General features: G+C 36.8%; 1 protein-coding gene across 2 annotated transcripts in view; it reads right to left on the bottom strand.

Annotated features, from left to right (window-relative positions):
* lrrk1 (leucine-rich repeat kinase 1) overlaps window positions 1–17,459 on the bottom strand; it is a 97,364-nt gene that overhangs the window by 14,509 nt on the left and 65,396 nt on the right. For both annotated transcript variants that reach the window (XM_060884263.1, XM_060884271.1), the window contains 5 exons: window positions 13,550–13,747; window positions 12,963–13,240; window positions 7,290–7,484; window positions 4,602–4,753; window positions 944–1,061 (listed from right to left, as the gene is read on the bottom strand). In XM_060884263.1, coding sequence (XP_060740246.1) covers window positions 944–1,061; window positions 4,602–4,753; window positions 7,290–7,484; window positions 12,963–13,240; window positions 13,550–13,747 — 941 coding nt within the window. The remainder of the gene's footprint in view (window positions 1–943; window positions 1,062–4,601; window positions 4,754–7,289; window positions 7,485–12,962; window positions 13,241–13,549; window positions 13,748–17,459) is intronic.

Below are 17,459 nucleotides of genomic sequence, written 5' to 3'. Positions count from 1 at the left end.
CTGTGTTTCCAGGGCTGTGGTTTTCCCACGGAATGGAACTAATTTTAAGGTGGTGCCAAGAGCTGATATTTTTTCTTTGGATTGAGTTCAATGTTTTGCAAACATTTTTGCATATATGTGAAATATCAGCTGGTTTTACTGACAGAATCATGTGTATTAGTGAACTGGGCCATTTCTTTGCTTAGCTATTCTTATTTTCTAGCATTATTCTGTATATTAAACTATAAGACTATTTTAGGTCCTAGGTAGGAAAATATTAATTAAAATAATAATAAATGTTTAAAGTAAAATACTAAAGATAGAAATACAATTTTTGATGTTTGTTTAGTGTGTTGTTATAATATTCTACTGCAATTTTTTAAATAAACTTCATTAAAAAACATTGGATTTTTCACCCATTATATTTTTAACATCACTCATATTATTTCATTCTTTTATATTTAAAACCAAAAATCCGATCCAGATTTGTTTGGACGTCATCCTGTGTGTTTAAAATAATGCTTTTTTCACAAAACACTGTGCCATATAAACCAATGACTCAGATACAGCTGGTTATGTGATATACTGTATATGACACATATATAACACACACCACATCCTAAGCCTTTTGTACACATCAGAAACCACTGTTTATACATGAAACATGACAGCGTTGTGTATTTACTAGTTACTTCGAACAATGTAAAAAGACTAGATTTCATATTTTCATAAATAATTATTAATTCCTATACAAAAAATACTTAATTTTTTTTTTTTAAATACTTTGTTAAAAATGTTCTGCATGATTACTACTTAACCACTTTAAGCCCTGTAATATATTGGGCAACAATATAAGGTTTTTGGTTGTGGTTTTTGACTGAAGAAGCTAAATGAGATTATAGCATTTCCATGAAAACATGCTGAAAAGAGGAGCTTGGATAAACTACATTTCCCAGAAGTTTACCTCAGTCGCGGTCCACAGGGTGTTCTCTGTCTTCAACTGACAGCTGAGGCGTGATCCTGGGCACGGCATTCGCTTCACCTCCATCTGACCTTTGGCTGCGTTCACCACGGTGTAGTTCCTATCACACACACACACATACACACACAGTTTTTACAGACTGCTTTGGGCTTAGCTGCTCCACTTGAAACTGATTATAACCAGCAAACAAGATGGGAACAATGAAATCTCACATAAAACAAATATATAAATAAAGTTTTTAAAAATGCAGAATTCACTGCTGTTTGAAGGTTTATAGTAAATTATACTGTTACAGCAAAAGCATGGGGATTTGCTTCAATCGAGAAAGAAATGAAAATGCATTTTGTCGATTTACAGAATTCATGAATTCATGTTTCTTAAATCATGATTCATAGCTAGAACTCTGAGGTCATTAATCATGCTGTGCTCGGAGTAGCTCAATTCCCCCAAACGAGTCACTCCATCATGACCCTAAATCAGCTCGTCATTATTACGAATGAAATTTAAAACCTAATTTCTTCATGAAATAGACATTATCATAATGATCATCGATCGACTGAGATGTCTGCTGTTAACTCGTCTTCATTTAATCTAGTCAGCGATGTCAAAGTTTATGAATGTGAAAAAAGCTTCTCAAATAAAAAGAGTCAGTCTCTGAGTCTGTTCTGTAATGTTATAGTTTCTATATTATTGTTACACCACTGACTGTCTTATTAAGCTTGCCACTTGTATTCACTGTCCAAATTTGGACAAAAAGCTCCAAAGCTCATTTCATTCTAGTGGGAGATTTTCCACCTACAGTGTTTAGTGGATTTTTCACAAATTCGTTTACGCTGATACATTCGGTCAAGGTGATCCTGCTACCTTTTCTTTCTTTCTTATTTAAATTAAATTAATGGTCTGTTCAATCACTCAGGTACTGTAACAATAAAAAATACTTAAGTATTTAGAGTCATTGGAGTCAGACTGACAAAAACAAAGAAACCAATAAAAAACAGAAACTAGTGAATCACCCCAAAATTGACCACATCAGTAGCCTGGGTCCCCAGAACAGGCAGCGTTCATGCCTATGCTATTAGACTTTTATTCATAACTGTTTGCCAGTTAACTGGACAACCAGAACAAAATGAATGTCTTTGGATTGGAGAGGTAAGTGAAGTACTTGAAGAAAACCCCAAAGCACGAGACACAAAAATCAAACCACAGAGATGGGAGACAAACCTTTTAACCCACATGTCCAAGTCCTGAACAATACTTTAAAAACAAAAAAAAAAGAAGTTATGTTACAGAAAAATATTTGTACGTCAGTAAAGAAACCAACCTATTACTCATTAGACCAATTAAACTTCATGAAGGGTTTTTACTTTCAAAAGCAATGAACTACTAAAGTCATGGTTTCTATAGGAACTGTCATGAGGTATCCAAGATGCTCGTTTATTATAAAACTACATTCCATATTCTCCTAATACCTCACAAAAACCGCATCACCTCTACCTGCGTCTACAGACACATATCTATAAAACAAAGCACAGTCACATTAAATATGATCTGTATTCAGTTTCTTACTGTATACAGATTTGTTTTTAAATGTAGAAACATAGATTTGTATTTCTGTTAATAAAGGTTCTGAAATTGTAATTGTAAAGTTATTTTTATGGGCCTTTAACTCCTAGAGTGAATCATCATCATTATTATTATTATTATTATTATTATTATTATTAGCCAGTACTATTGTAAAAATATTATTATTATTTCATATAAAAGAAAACAATTCCACTAAAGGTTTTTGTTTCACTGTGCACCTCTGAAAGCCTCTCTCATGTACAGGATATAGTATACCACTCTGTAGAGGACTTGCTGTGCTTGAGTAAAGACAAAGGGCTCTTTCTTCTTGCATCTCTCAAGCCCTGAATGTGAATTACAGCACCTTTCAGCGCATCTCGAGGCCGCTCCATTTGGCATGATGACACGACGGCGGATGTAATTGCCAACACCTGGGCCGCGAGATAAAAGCTGGCCATTCAGATTGTGTCAGGATGCCTCGGATGGCTCGCTGAGAGACAAGAAACAATACGGCCGTTTCTCATCTCACCTGGAAGCTATCTTCTGTGATGAGCTTCAGGCCACGGCCGTTTATTCTTACAGGAAGCCTGTCACGCATAATAATGAGCTCGTTTACATGCTCATGAATATTAACACATCCTCAAACAGATTTTTAAGGGCCGTGTGGTTCATCTCAATATTTTCACATTAACTTGGGTTAATAGGGGTGCTTAGTTTCACGACTGTGGGTTTTGAAAGCGGGTAACTGGACTTAATGAGCAAGAGAGGAAGTGTGTGTAGGACCCTAAGTGAAGAGTGCTTACTCGAAAAGGCCACACGAAATGCTGATTAACATTAAAGTCAGCAAGGGAACAAATGAGGGAGATATTTCATTTTCCCAAACACCAATTAGATATTTACATATCATTTTACCAGGATTGGGTTATGACGAGTTGTCACATTTGGAGGTTGTCTGAGACACAGATGGGGTCCCAGGGTCTGATTTAATAGAGTTCTATTTTAAAAAAGCCAAATTCATTAGCCTGGGCCTTTTTCTTAAGTTGAAACCCATCTTAAAGTAATTTCACACCAAATGCCAGAGGCAGCAGTCCAATGCAGGCTTGTGTTAATCAGTGCTCTTTTATATCCAGCTCTATGCACTGTGCTACAGTGTGCTGCATTTCTCCACTCTCCCTGAATTAGTGGTCTGACTGCAACCATGCACAGGAAAGAAAAGCTCATTGGGATTAACAAATGAGATGCAATCCTACAGTATATAAACAAGATCATCATTATAGATACCCTGCCACTCCAAAGCAGTACAGACATATTTTGGTATTTTTTTTTTTATAGTATTTCAACTGAAATTGTTTCCCTTAACATGTAGTGATGAGCTTAGAAATTTCAGTATGTGGTAAGCTTCATTAGAAACACTGTTTTTATTTACTTATGCCTTTTCTTGGTCATTTCTTATTACTTGTTAATGTCTTCCTCATTGTTTTTAAATTGTAGAGCTTAGTAAAAATAAAGAAAACCTATAAGCAGGCGTGTGAAAATGTTATATTTACTAAACCAGTGGAAAAAACAACACATAATTAAAAGCTCCATTGTCAGGCTCTTACAATAATGACACAAAATTGTCTGTCCACTCAAGAAGCTCTCTCTGTCTCTCTCCTACCTATCAGTCATAGCAATATTAGCCAATCAAGGACGTCTGTGAGCTCATGTAAAAGTAGATGAACAGCCTTGTCCTTTGAGGGCATTACATTTCCATCTGATGTTGCATGAGCAGCAGTTTGAACAGATGTGAGCTGCTGAATTCATATGCCTCTGAGGAAATAATCGTAGCCTTTGCCCTCCCTGGTATCTGTGTGACAGGAAGTTTGCAGCTGTCGTATGATACAGAGAGCTTCCTGAAGGGTGAGAATTGTCTATGACTTTGGAGAATTCTTAATCTTAGGTGAAATGTGTTACCAAATTGCATCAACACCTACAGTCAGAATCAGCTCGATGTTTAGTGCAGTATTTTTAGAAAATAAACCCACAGAGGAGAATTGCAAATGAAAACTTGCCCACATATGCACACTCCTACACACACCTGTTGTCTTTTTCACCATCCCAGAACACGGCGCTGTAGCCCTGCAGCGAGGAGAGGAAGAGCTGACTGTGCTGCTCGCAGGGCAACAGGTACCTTAGACAGGTGAATCTCGGCTCCTGCATCTGCCTCAGGATAGGCAAGGCTAGAGGACGCTACACACACACACACACACACACACACACAGAATATCAGACTACAACTGGCATTAAACATTAATGCTTTATATATATATATATATATATATATATATATATACACACACACACACATATAATAAATATATACAGTTGAGGCCAAAATTATTAGCCCCCTTATGAAATTAGACAAAACTCTTGATTTCTCCATGGAAATGACCATTAACAACAAGTGTTTTATAGTGTGTTTGTTTCCAAAATAACAAAGACAAAATCTCCACTAAGTTTGATTAGGATATTTAATTGAAATAGTGAGTTGAAACAAGAAAGGGCAAAAATGAAACGTCCAAAATTATTAGCCCCCGGTCATTAATAGTCAATAGTGAACCCTTTCTGAGCCACAACTGACAACAACCTCTTAGAGTAGTTCTTTACTAGGTTGGCACAGGTTTCCTGAGGGATTTTAGCCCATTCTTCCATTGCAAATTGCTCCAGCTGGTCCAAATTACGTGGTTTCCGAGCATGGACATTCACTTTGAGCACTCGCCACAGATTCTCAATAGGATTGAGGTCTGGGCTCTGTGCGGGCCACTCCAGGACCTTTGTTTTGGTATCCTTCAGGAACTGTTGGACCAATTTCGATGTATGCTTTGGGTCATTGTCTTGTTGGAAGACCCAGCGACGACCTAAGGCTAGACTACGAGCAGATTTCTGCATATTATCCCTCAAAATGTCAACATAATTTTCTTTTTTCATGATGCCATGCACCCGAACAAGGCTCCCTGTGCCTGAAGCTGCAAAACAGCCCCACAGCATGATGCTCCCACCACCATGTTTAACTGTGGGAACTGTGTTCTTAGGGTTGAAGGCCTCACCCTTTCTTCGCCAAACATAAGCAACATCCATGTGCCCAAACAGTTCCAGTTTAGTCTCATCAGACCAAAGCACAGACTCCCAAAACTCATCTTTACCTTTCAAATGTTCACGGGCAAACCTCAGTCTAGCTGTGATGTGCCGCTGTTTGAGTAAAGGGGTTCTTCTGGGACGATGGCCCTGAAGCCCACCACGATGAAGAGCCCTCACAACTGTGTTCCTTGAAACATCAACTCCAGAAGAGGCCAGGTCAGCAACAATCATCTTGGCAGATGTCTGGGGCATCTTGCTGATATCTCTGACTATTTTCCTCTCCAGGGTTCTTGAAATCTTGCGCTTACGACCACACCCAGGTTTGTTTCTTACAGAATTTGTCTCCTTGTACTTGGCAATGATGCAACGTACGGCGGTTCTAGACACTGTGAAAAGCTTGGAAATGGCAGTATAGCCTTCCCCCTTATCATGAGCCTCCACTATCTTCTTTCTGAGCTCAAGACTGATTTCCTTTGTCTTTGGCATGGTGAGTAAAAGTAGTCTCTCCCAATAATGTGTTCAAGTGCCCTGTTCCTTGGAGTCCTTTAATGCTGATTGAATGCCCAGGTGTTGTTAGGAAGCCAATTGACTGCACAGGTGTGGTTTGAAAGCTGATTGATTAATTAGGTGTGTTTTGAAAGCTGATTGATTAATTGGGTGTGTTTTGAAAGCAAATATTCACAAGGGGCTAATATTTTTGACCACCCCATTTTCACTATATTTGATTATAAAGCAAGCCTAAAAATGTATTTTATATTCCAAAATGTACCAAAAGCTACTAAATAGCACTGGCGAATGTTTGATTATATCAAGTTTTATCAATGCTGCAAACATTGGAAAGATCTTTAGGAAAATGTTCCAAAATTCCTGGGGGGCTAATAATTTTGGCCTCAACTGTATATATATATATATATATATATATATATATATATATATATATATATATATATTTATATATATATATATATATATATTTTTTTTTTTTCTATGTATGGTCTAGAGACCAAGATTCCATTTTTGTGTCTGAAGAAGCAGCAACATTTCCTAAACTGCTATTTAATTTTGTCCTTTTCTTAGTAGGAGTTCTACTCCGGCTTCACGTTGCATCACATCACCCCATATCATCACTCTGTTTTATGTCATGGGTCTTGTACTAGCAGATATCAAATGGTGGAAATATTCAGCATTAAACATTTCTATGCAGTATAATGATAAATATTTTCAGGTCTGATCGATGCCTTTAGATCGACTATAGCTAAATCCTCGGCTTAGAGAAAAAAATGTGGAACGATATTGATGTGGCTGAAGTGAATTTTGAAATGAAATAAATGCAAATCTTAGCAGTGTGTTTCTTATATAGATTTTTCTTCACAAAAACATTTTGTTTTTTATTTTGGGTGTATTAAACTCTGTATAGCTTGTTCTGAAAATATGGCACACGCTTTCAGGCCAACTTGCAAAATTATGCTGCATGCAACTTGGAGAGAAAAAACCCAGTAATTATATTTTGTTGCATTTTTAGAGCCATTAATTGAACACTAACGCTACTCAGGCTAAAAGCCATTAATTTAGCAACTACCTTATGCAGAACTGTATTTTTAGAGTCACTAAAAGACTACACACTCAAATTTGAAAAGTCGTTTTATACCTTCTCTGGTTTTGTCTCCCAACATTCCTTCATTAAATCCTGCAGGCAATAGAACTGCACTTCCTGTGTGGTTCCCAAAACAGGCCGGATGCCTTTGGAGAGTTTTTTCGCTATCTGCAGCTGGTGATGTCCCAACGATGGCCGGCGACCAGACAACAGCTCATACAGGACCATCCCATAAGAGAACATGTCCACCTGAGACACAGAGATAGAAGAAGAGAGAAGAAACGATGCAGCAGGAAACAGAAGAGAGTCATGAGGGAACCAAAAGATTTAGAAGCACATAAAAGTCATTATTTATACAATAATTGCTTTGTGTGCTTTTGCTTGACATGTGGGAAAAAGCACAGAAGAGTAAAGTGTTGGCATTGGTGTGGAACAATTCTGAAGTTATATTTGGCTCTTGTTCCTCTGTTGTACAACAAAACCTGGACAGAATGGAACCAGGTCATATCTGGAGTACGGCGTTATCTAAAGTTATGTAATTTCCGTGAATGAACCTGAATCGTAGCTAAAAAAAGGACATTGTGTGTTTTTAGGATAGCCTTGCCAAGAGGGGAAAACATAGCCATGATTTCCCCACAGTGCTGAAGGTACAGCAGCGTATACTGACATCACTCAGTAAACATTTAAGATATGCAGGAAGTGTGCTAGAGGCAGAGGCTGGTCTCAACCCATCTCATATAAGGCAGTGTACTGCATTCCTTTTGCTTGAGTATGGCAGTCCCTGTGGCTACAGCAAAATCTGGGAAACGCATTAAATTGCTTAATTACATTGAGAACCCATTTAAATACTGAGGCTATGTTCCAAGCTATACTTCATGTGACTAATTTTGGTTGGCTTAAGAATTCCCATCTGTATAATAGTTCCTTTGCTTTGCTGTGTTGATGCATTATTTTGTCTTTAAATGTTATTTGTATTGGATTCCCCTTATATGTGATGTACTTTGCTGTAATTTAACACTACTGTTACTTACTGTTAGTGAAAACATAAATTTAAACATCCAAAAAGTTTTTGTAAAATAATTAGCTATTTAATGACTCTCATTAAGAGAGGTTTATAGGTCAGGACCGAAGATTAAGTGGTGTATTGCTGGTGTAAAAAACTCTTCGAAATGGGCTGTTAAACTGTGTATTTTAGAGTTTCGGTATTTGACACCACTCTGATCGGCATTGGCAAAAACATCTGAATATACATAATATATATATATATATATATATATATATATATATATATATATATATATATATATATATATATATATATATATATGTATATATATGTATCAACTTTAAAATTTAAGCAAACCAATCACCGAGCAGCTCCAGCCCTTAGAAAGCTAGCTCTGTGTGCATAATGCAAAGACGCGTACATAATTCTGACAAAACTCTTCTTGCAGCTAATTTCATCAAATAGACAAGCAAGTTTTTGTTGGTTTTGTTATTTAATAGAAAATTACAGTATGTCAGCATGCACATGGATGCTACTGTAAAAATTAATTATGCTGACGTTCATACTTATACTGTAAGCTGCTCAAAAGCTCCTGGTTGACTCCATTGAACTAATATTGTCTACAGTTATAGGAAGGAAATTATTTATTCGCACTCTCTGGTGTCTCTTTTTTTAGAGAGAAAATTTGAAATTTGAAACAGAGTGTGTACAATATTAAAATCCAGGCAAAGTAATAAGAGACATATCAGAACTCATGTGAGGACAAATTGAGAGTTTGATTGCCCCAGGAACCAAAGTAATAGCACAGAGTCTCTGTGTTGTCTTATATAACTCTGTTTTTTATGTAGCTCCATGGTCCTGGAGAAATGTTGTTTCATTTCATTATGTACTGCTTCAGATATATATGCTTGAAATAACAATAAAAGCTTCATGGCTTGACTTGACTTAACTTGAGGTAATGTCGCCAGGAAGGACGAACCACATCCAATAGGAGTTATTGTGAAACTATATCCAAAAAAAAAACTTAAAACCACAGCTGTCCAACTCACTGCAGAATCAAATACACACCACAACTCTGCTGTTTTCAGCAAAACTGTTGTTCAGGAGCTCCGCATGGCCAATATTCACGGTCAGTTTGCTATAGCCAAACCTTTAGTCAGTCATGCCCAGACAGGAAGTTTTTAGGCAGTTACTGTACTCTACAAAAATGTATTAAAAATTGAAGGAGTTTTCTGACACAAAAAGGTCTTTTAGCAGATGACTTGTCATAAATAAAAAACTGCTGTGGCAAAAGAGGTAATACTGAGTGACTACTGTGGTAGTAATATAGTCAATTGTCTGACGGTGGTTGTAACTCACTGACCTCAGAAGCTGCATCTTAACATAATCATTAAGAAGATCTTCAGGAACTTTGAGCGGAAGTTAAAAGTTAAAAAGAACCTAACTCTTTGGGTTTATCGACACTGTAGCTCAAATTGATTTCTCCCTTTGCTTTGAGGGTGTTTAACCGGAATTGACAGGATCAGAAAGATTTAAGCTTGAACTCAGAGTTCAGCATCAGAATCCCTCATTAACACCGGCCTCTCAAAACAGCTGAATAAGCCGAGCAAGTATTAACATCTGTTCATTTCCTGAATAGGCCAAAAAACATTTTTTTGGTGTATTTAAAAAAAAGAAGAAGAAAAAAAAAGAAAACCAGAATAACAAGAAAAGAAATGTCAATATAGTCATCTATTCAGTACTTCTTTTACTCACAGAAAGGAATCGAGGCAGATGTGTGGGTCTCTCTGTGAGGAGCTTCCACTCATTATATTATATACTCAGATAATGGTTATGGTGACAAAGCATCTTGTGTGAAGCCTCGATATAAAACAAAACATTCAACCTTTCAGTTATAAGCTGTGGCATTCTATCATCACGCATAAAGGTGTTACTCGAGTCTGACTAGCACCATTTTTAATAAAGATTATTTACATACAAGCTAACTGCATTATGTGGTGATTGTTTTATATAAGATTTTGTGATGCATTGTACAGAATTTGCTCAGTTTAGTCAGTTCTTACATACCTTAAAATTATTTATTCTGGAAATATTATCTAGCGTCCATTTAAGCTAATTACAATGGCTCGTAAGTAGATTTCCAAGCAACAGCCAGAAGCTGCTAGCAGGATTCGGAGAACAACAGCATGCAACACAGCACTGAGAAGTTTATGTAATAAAGGTTAAATAAACATATGAAATTAAGAAAGGATAAAAGGTAGGATCAGCTTCTCTTATCTGAGTTTAGGATAATTTAAAAAAATTACTAACAGACAACTTCATGCCTACTGGGCAACTGTAAAATACTACCCCAAGAAGCTGGGCTACAGATACAAAAAAAAAAAAAAAAAAAAAATATTATTTTTAAACCTTTTTCTCATGTTAATGAACAACATCTATTCTGTAACAAAAGCCTGAATTTGAAATGCGTCATTTTCAGCCGAACTAAACATATTGCTTAAATTTACTCCATTATGAAGAAGGACAGAAAATTCCCCCCCTGAAGTCTGTTCCCCAGGTCTTATAAACCCAAAATATGTTTCAGTTTCAGCAACACTGGGGTACGAATGGAAAATGGGAAAACATTCAATTGTGTTATAAAAAAAGGACTGAACCATAAAAATTCTCGCATTTTTAATCCTTTAAAAAAGTTAGTAAAGAGCCTTTTAGGGCGCCGATGTCTTTAATGGCAAAAATAAACCAAACGCACGACAAAATGACAGCAGGCCATTTGAAATTACAGGCTAAAAACCTGAGTGAGACCATCTCAGATTTCATATGATGACATCACAAGGTTTGGGCACTGAGAGCATGGCTGAGCTTGTGGGCTTTTATTTTTTCAGAGAATGTGGCAAGGATAATGATGAGGATGAAGTCATCATATAAATGACTTCAGCTACTGGTTCCTATCAAAGTACAATTTGGGCTCAAAAGAATCATGACTTGTGAATGATTCCAGGTCAGCTCTAATCTCTCAGAAAGCATCCAAAAAGAGTACAAAAATAGGAGAGTTGGTACATTTTTTAAATTCAATTCTGCATGCTTAAAAAAAACAAACGGACAAAAAAACTTGGTACACAAGAACGCATAGACATGATTTCTCTGGTGTTCCTATTCCGATCCAAGAAGATCATTAAACCTTATTTTCTTCTTCAATTGCAAAATAATTTGCTTCTTTCGAGAAATAAATGCTTAAAATGTGCAAATTTATCTGACAATTGAACAACTAGCAAATTAGTTAAAATGTTTAGAACTAGCTTTGTGCATTCTTATAGATTCTTTTGCAATCCTGTAATAGGAAATACTAGATAATAGTATTTAAGATATATATTCAAGATTGTTTCCCTTGCTAAGATGCCATTCTTTTTTAGTTTGTGCTGTTTACATAACCAATTGTTCCAAAAGCATTCTAGAAAGCTCAGGAGAAGTGATTATCATTGTCATAAAGCAGAGCTATTCAGTATTATTGGATATACATAACCATCACCAGAAGCCACATAAAAATCGTCATGGTTTGCGCATGCAAATAAAAACCTGTAATTATTTTCAACAATGGTGATGATGAATTAATCAATCACATGAAGAATTCAACAATCCAGTACAATTTATTGTATCCTGAGCCTATCCTATCCTATTGTATGTCTGATTAAGCATTCCTCTTCTGTATAGGGGCAAATTAATATGAAAGAGAGGAAGGAATTGAAATAAATAGGACAGTAGGAGAGAAAGATTTTGGGACCTTTAACATTTACTGTAAAACTCATGGTACAACCCAGCTACCTGCTCATCTGTTACTGATCAAATTATAATGGCAGTAGTTATAAAATAGTTTTTTTTAAGTAAGCTTTTGCAAACAGCGCCACAGTCATGCAGGTCATGTATAATGAACATGTATTCTATTTGAATGAGCAGCTCTGCCATGATTTAAGATAGTTTGGTCACATGGTTATAGTTAGTAGCAGCTAAAGAGAAATTATAATCCCCTCTTCTGTGCCAGCATGCCAGCATGGAGAGGTCATCAGAAGGGGGCACATATTTTTTGTTGACCACAAAGCATTGCATAGCCACACATAACCACATCACATAAGGATACTGCATAGCAAAAATACTTGTTTCATGTTTCTGTGCTTGTGCTTTTCCCCATGCTAACTCAATACGCCTACATAGGTGCTATATGAAGGCTATCCTGGGATTAATGGGTGCAAGGTGTGAATACACTCAGAATGGGAGATCAGTTTATCACAGGGCACCAAATTTAATATATATATTCATTCACTGATAATATTTTTGAAAGGCTGGTAGAAACCAGATAACTCAGCGGAAACCAACAATAAACAGACCGTAAACCTAGCTGAGGACCAAACCAAAGAAACTTGAGAGGTGCTAATACTATACCATAATTACATTGTGTGCCCCCATGTATTATTTGTATTATTGTTTATATATCTAAAATAATCTTTTATATTGTTACTGTTGCCTGGCTACTCTCAGTTCTCATGAGAATGTCATAGGAAAAGACAAAATTGTAAGCTCAGAAAAATTCCAGTACTGATGAATAAAATTTGTGTTTACATAAGTGGAAAATAATACATTAAAACTGTGAAAACCATATTTGCTAGATTTTGTTATACATAAATAAATTAATTTCCTAAGATCGGGTTGCAAGAAACCAGACCATATACCTTTTCATCATAGACGATGCCCGGGCGTATCTCAGGAGCCTGGTATCCTGGCGTGCCCTCTACTCCCAAAGCTCCCTCATGAAAAGACTGGCGTGATATGCCGTAGTCGGAAAGCTTCACATTGACCGAGTCCTCCACCTGCAGTGACCAAACGAGGATGTTGTCCGACTTCAGATCACAGAAGATTATGTTCTTCCTGTGAAGGTAGGCTAAGCCTGCAGCGACCTGATAGGCAGCTTTGAAGGTCAGCATGTATCCCAGAGGCATGAAACCAGAGCCTGTGGACAGTAACCAACACTTGAGCTCTTGCACTTGAACACTATTTATAATGAGTTAACTTTTTAGAAAATACATGAGGTTAAGATGATAATCAATATTATGCCTAGTTTAATGGGAGCACAGATGTATTCTGGTCAGTGCCAATGGTGGATGGATGGAATGCCAGAAAATTCTATACAGAGCCCTAGTACAGTAAGTTATCATATCTTAATTATCGTAATTTAATCATGAGATCAACACACTGCTTTAATAAATCGTGCCTGTTAAAGAAGCATGTTTTAAATTTCTTGGGTATGAGCCCGCCTCACCTTTGTTACGTTCCTCCAGTACACTGTTGAGGCTCCCAAGTGGCGCCAGCTGTAGTGCAAAACACAGCGGGTGGATGCTGATGCCCAGAAGGGCCACAATACAGGGGTGCTGCAGGGTGTGTAACATGCTAGCCTCCTGGCGGAACTCTGAGAAGCTTCTGGAAGCATCCACAGACTGCAGGTGTTTCAGCATAGTGTCTGGGAGAGCATAAGAGGGCATTATTGTATTAGTTTGGGGGACGTTAAATCAGGCTTGGCTAAAGGGTCTTCGCTTTCCAATGTTTCTCAAATTGCAAACTAGAATGAAAAACAACTGAAAACTGATATGTGGGAAAACAAGGACTGTCTAAGGCAGAGAATGTGAACTGCTTGGATTACGGCCTGGTTTCAGTTCCAACAAACCAAACAAATACTGGAGCAGAAAGATCAACATACAGACAACTAGCTTGAACTTTAGTGAATCCAATTTTCTCCCAAACTGCTTTGACAGCGGGCCTGGATGCCTGTAGCATCGTACAGATTTGATCTTCTGACGATGGTGTGAATGATTTTATGTTTTTTTTTTTAAAAATACATCTTATTCTGTACTATGACCAGTCAGTTGATATATAAATCATTTCAGTGATTGCATCATCATCAACACTGGTAATATTTTTCACTTTTTTCTTCAGTGGCCATTTTTAGTTGCTCTTTCTGGTCTAAAATGGATATAAATTAAATAAAGAAAAAAAAATTAGGGTGCTAGTCAAGTACAAACACTTTGTACATCTCAATTAAACAATTATTAGTAGTTAAGCATTAAAAGGGAAACATTGTCAGTGTTCAGTCCTGTTAATTGCTTTTCCAGCCCTTTGTAAACAAGAAGGATTACAGAGGAATAGAAAAGAGGGGCATTTTACCTTTGGTCTAGTGGGCGATCAGCAAAATCACAGATATGTAGAATGACACAACGTGTACCAGGGGAATTAAATCCTAACACTGCCACAGCCACTGCATTTAAAGCATTCCTTTAGGCTTTATGTATGTTATAAAACTGCCACTGCTTCTGTATACAACATGTGACTTCAATAAAAGAAACCGTCACCAGTTGCGTGAGTAGACTTGAGTGACGGTGAAGTTTTGTAGCTGGAGGACATATAATGGTCTGGCATTGGGCTCTTGTGACCATAAGCCCTTAATGAGCAGGGATACTGTTTCTCTCCAGCTGTACTGAAGTCAGCACTCTACAGTACTGTTAATGCTACAGAATGTTTCAGCATTATCCAAGGTGACTGGTATAAAACGGGTCATAAGTCAATTTCTTAAATGTGACTTTGAGACCAAAATTTTGTAAGAAATAGAGATGATAGATTCAGGGTTTAGGAGATGATAGCAGGGCTGAGCCGGTTATGGATTTCTTCTCAGGGCAGTGGATGTTCGAATAAAGAGCACAATCAGACTAATACTGTTTATCAGAAAGATTACAGAGCTGATGTCCAGGGCCAGTATACAGACTACAGGTATCCTATTGGCTGTGGGTTTGTACTGTCGTCCTCCTCTTGCAGCCCTTTAGACTTTAACAATCTTTTGATCTCAAGCACCACCATGAGCCACTATAGTCCATAACTGGCTTATGAGTGACTAGAGGTGCACAAAGGTCAAGCTACAGACATGTGTTGACATCTTTAAGCAAAGCTTTTCCAGCAAAGGCTGGCAAGATCAGAGAACCATTTTTTTGTTTTGTTTTTGTTTTCTAACTTTTTTTTTATTCATACGTCATGATCAAACATTGTAAAAAATGGATTCATTAGTTCTTTCTACATTCTATTCTATTCTATACGAACACCACTGTTCGTATTTTATTTAACATAATTACCTAAAACCTAAAGCACATTTCAGTAAACAAGATACTACAATATGTTTACTGTTCAAAATAGTACTTAATCCTGTTATTTTAGAGCATCCTGTGTTCGTAGAGTTATGAAATGTGTATAACGCCAGACAATGAATATGCTTTAAGAAGGGAAAAAAGAAGACTTTGGATGGTAAGCAGGTACAGCTTTTTCAAAATCACAAGGAGATGTTTTATCTGGCAGGTACGCTGCACATATGAGGAATTTCTCTTGAGTGCACATGTAAAATACAGAACAGTCAATCCTGGACAATATTACAGGACAATACAGTATGCGGTGGTCTGGAAAACCTTCAGGCAAAATGGAGATATTTTTTGCCAGTAACAATGAACTGATAACAAATACATTTGACAAAAAAGACTTGGAAACATAAAGATTGATTAAGGTTCCATTCCAATCTTTTCTTGATGCCTGCTTGCAGAGATCACAATGGATAATGTAGTTTAACAAACGCATTGTAATAAAGAGTCAGTCTGCCTGGTGATGTTGAAAATCTTGCTAGCTAAGTGGCTAAGTGAGATTCTCTCAAGAAGAGCTAAAAGAATACATGCCGTACTGAATGAGTAGTGAATTTGGAAAAATAGTGAAGCAGGTTTTAAATAATGTTGTATATGTACAGTACATACATGCAAGCTACTTCACTATATACATCACATCATACTGACTTTATGGAGTGATATAGTGTCCATTGTTATTAACTATACAGAAGATGAAAAGAATGCTCCATCAAAAAATCCTCAGATCATTTACAATGCAGCAGCACACCTTGTTTCCAAACAGTCTAAAAGGACCCACATTACACCCTCCTTAATCTCCATCCACTGGCTTCCTGTAGACACCTACAACTACATCTACAACAATTCAAGGCCTTGGTGCTCACCTACAAATCTGGAGCAGCACCCGTACATCAACGCTCTACTTGAGGTTTATGTTCCTCACAGCAACTGAGCATTTTAACGGCTAACATCTGGTCGAGGCATGAGGTCCCTTTCTAGAACTTTCAGATTGACCGTCCCTCAGTGATGGAATGAACTTCCAACCTCATAACATACAAAAATAAACTGTCTCTATCTTCCATAAACGGATAAAGACCCACCTCTTCTGTGAACACTTCACTAACCACAAGCTTGAATTTAAACCTCTACTCTCTTCACTTTGTTCATTCAGCACCGAATTAAATATTGTTTATACTAACAGTGTCCTCTGCTTGATGAATCGCTTTGCTTGTATTTTCTCATTTGTAAGTCATTTTAGATCTGTTCAATGAATAAATGTAAATGTAAGAGAGGTGCTGCCAAGTGTCCACTGTGCAGCTAGAGCTGTGGGGGAAAAATCTGGTTGTGTGCCTGCTTGTTGAAGCTTTGATCGCACTCGGTCTTCCGCCGGAGGGAAAAGCTTCAAAGAGGTGATGTCCAGGGTGAGGAGGTCAGCTATAATGTTGCCAGCACGTTTCCTGACCTTCCTGTTATAGACTCCAAACTAAATCCTCAAACTCTAAAAGACAAATTAAATTGGAAAGTCTTCTGACAGGAAGACCCTACTGTTTTAGTGTTCTAAAGATAAACGTTACTATTCAATGTACGCAACATCGAGTGCATGATGGGATACATTTATTGTTCTTAATACATTATGTATGTGTATGTACAAGTAAAATACATTCTTATCTATGTTCTACTATAATTACAAAAACAAACAAACAAAAAAAAAACTTAGCAAGTTAAAATACATTAAATATAGACAAAATTATTTACGTAAACTCCTATTTAAACTAATTTCCAGACATATTTGATTGTTTTTAAGCTTTACATTTTCTGGTTCTGTTGGCAGATTATTTTGATGATTTTAAGCATTATTTTCAAGAAAGACAAAAAATAGTCTGCCAGTAAAGAAAGAAAATAAATGTAGTTGTCTTAATAATCTTTGATTGGTTTACTGTAATCATGTAGAAAAAGAAATTAGTAGAGAGATTTGACTAGATTCAAGATATCACTTGCAAAGATGTTTTGCAGTTTTCAGAA

Source organism: Tachysurus vachellii, chromosome 1 (genome assembly GCF_030014155.1).
Source record: "Tachysurus vachellii isolate PV-2020 chromosome 1, HZAU_Pvac_v1, whole genome shotgun sequence".
In the NCBI taxonomy this organism is placed as follows: domain Eukaryota; kingdom Metazoa; phylum Chordata; class Actinopteri; order Siluriformes; family Bagridae; genus Tachysurus; species Tachysurus vachellii.
Note: the sequence above shows the minus strand (reverse complement) of the source record. Positions and strands in the feature narration are given on the sequence as shown.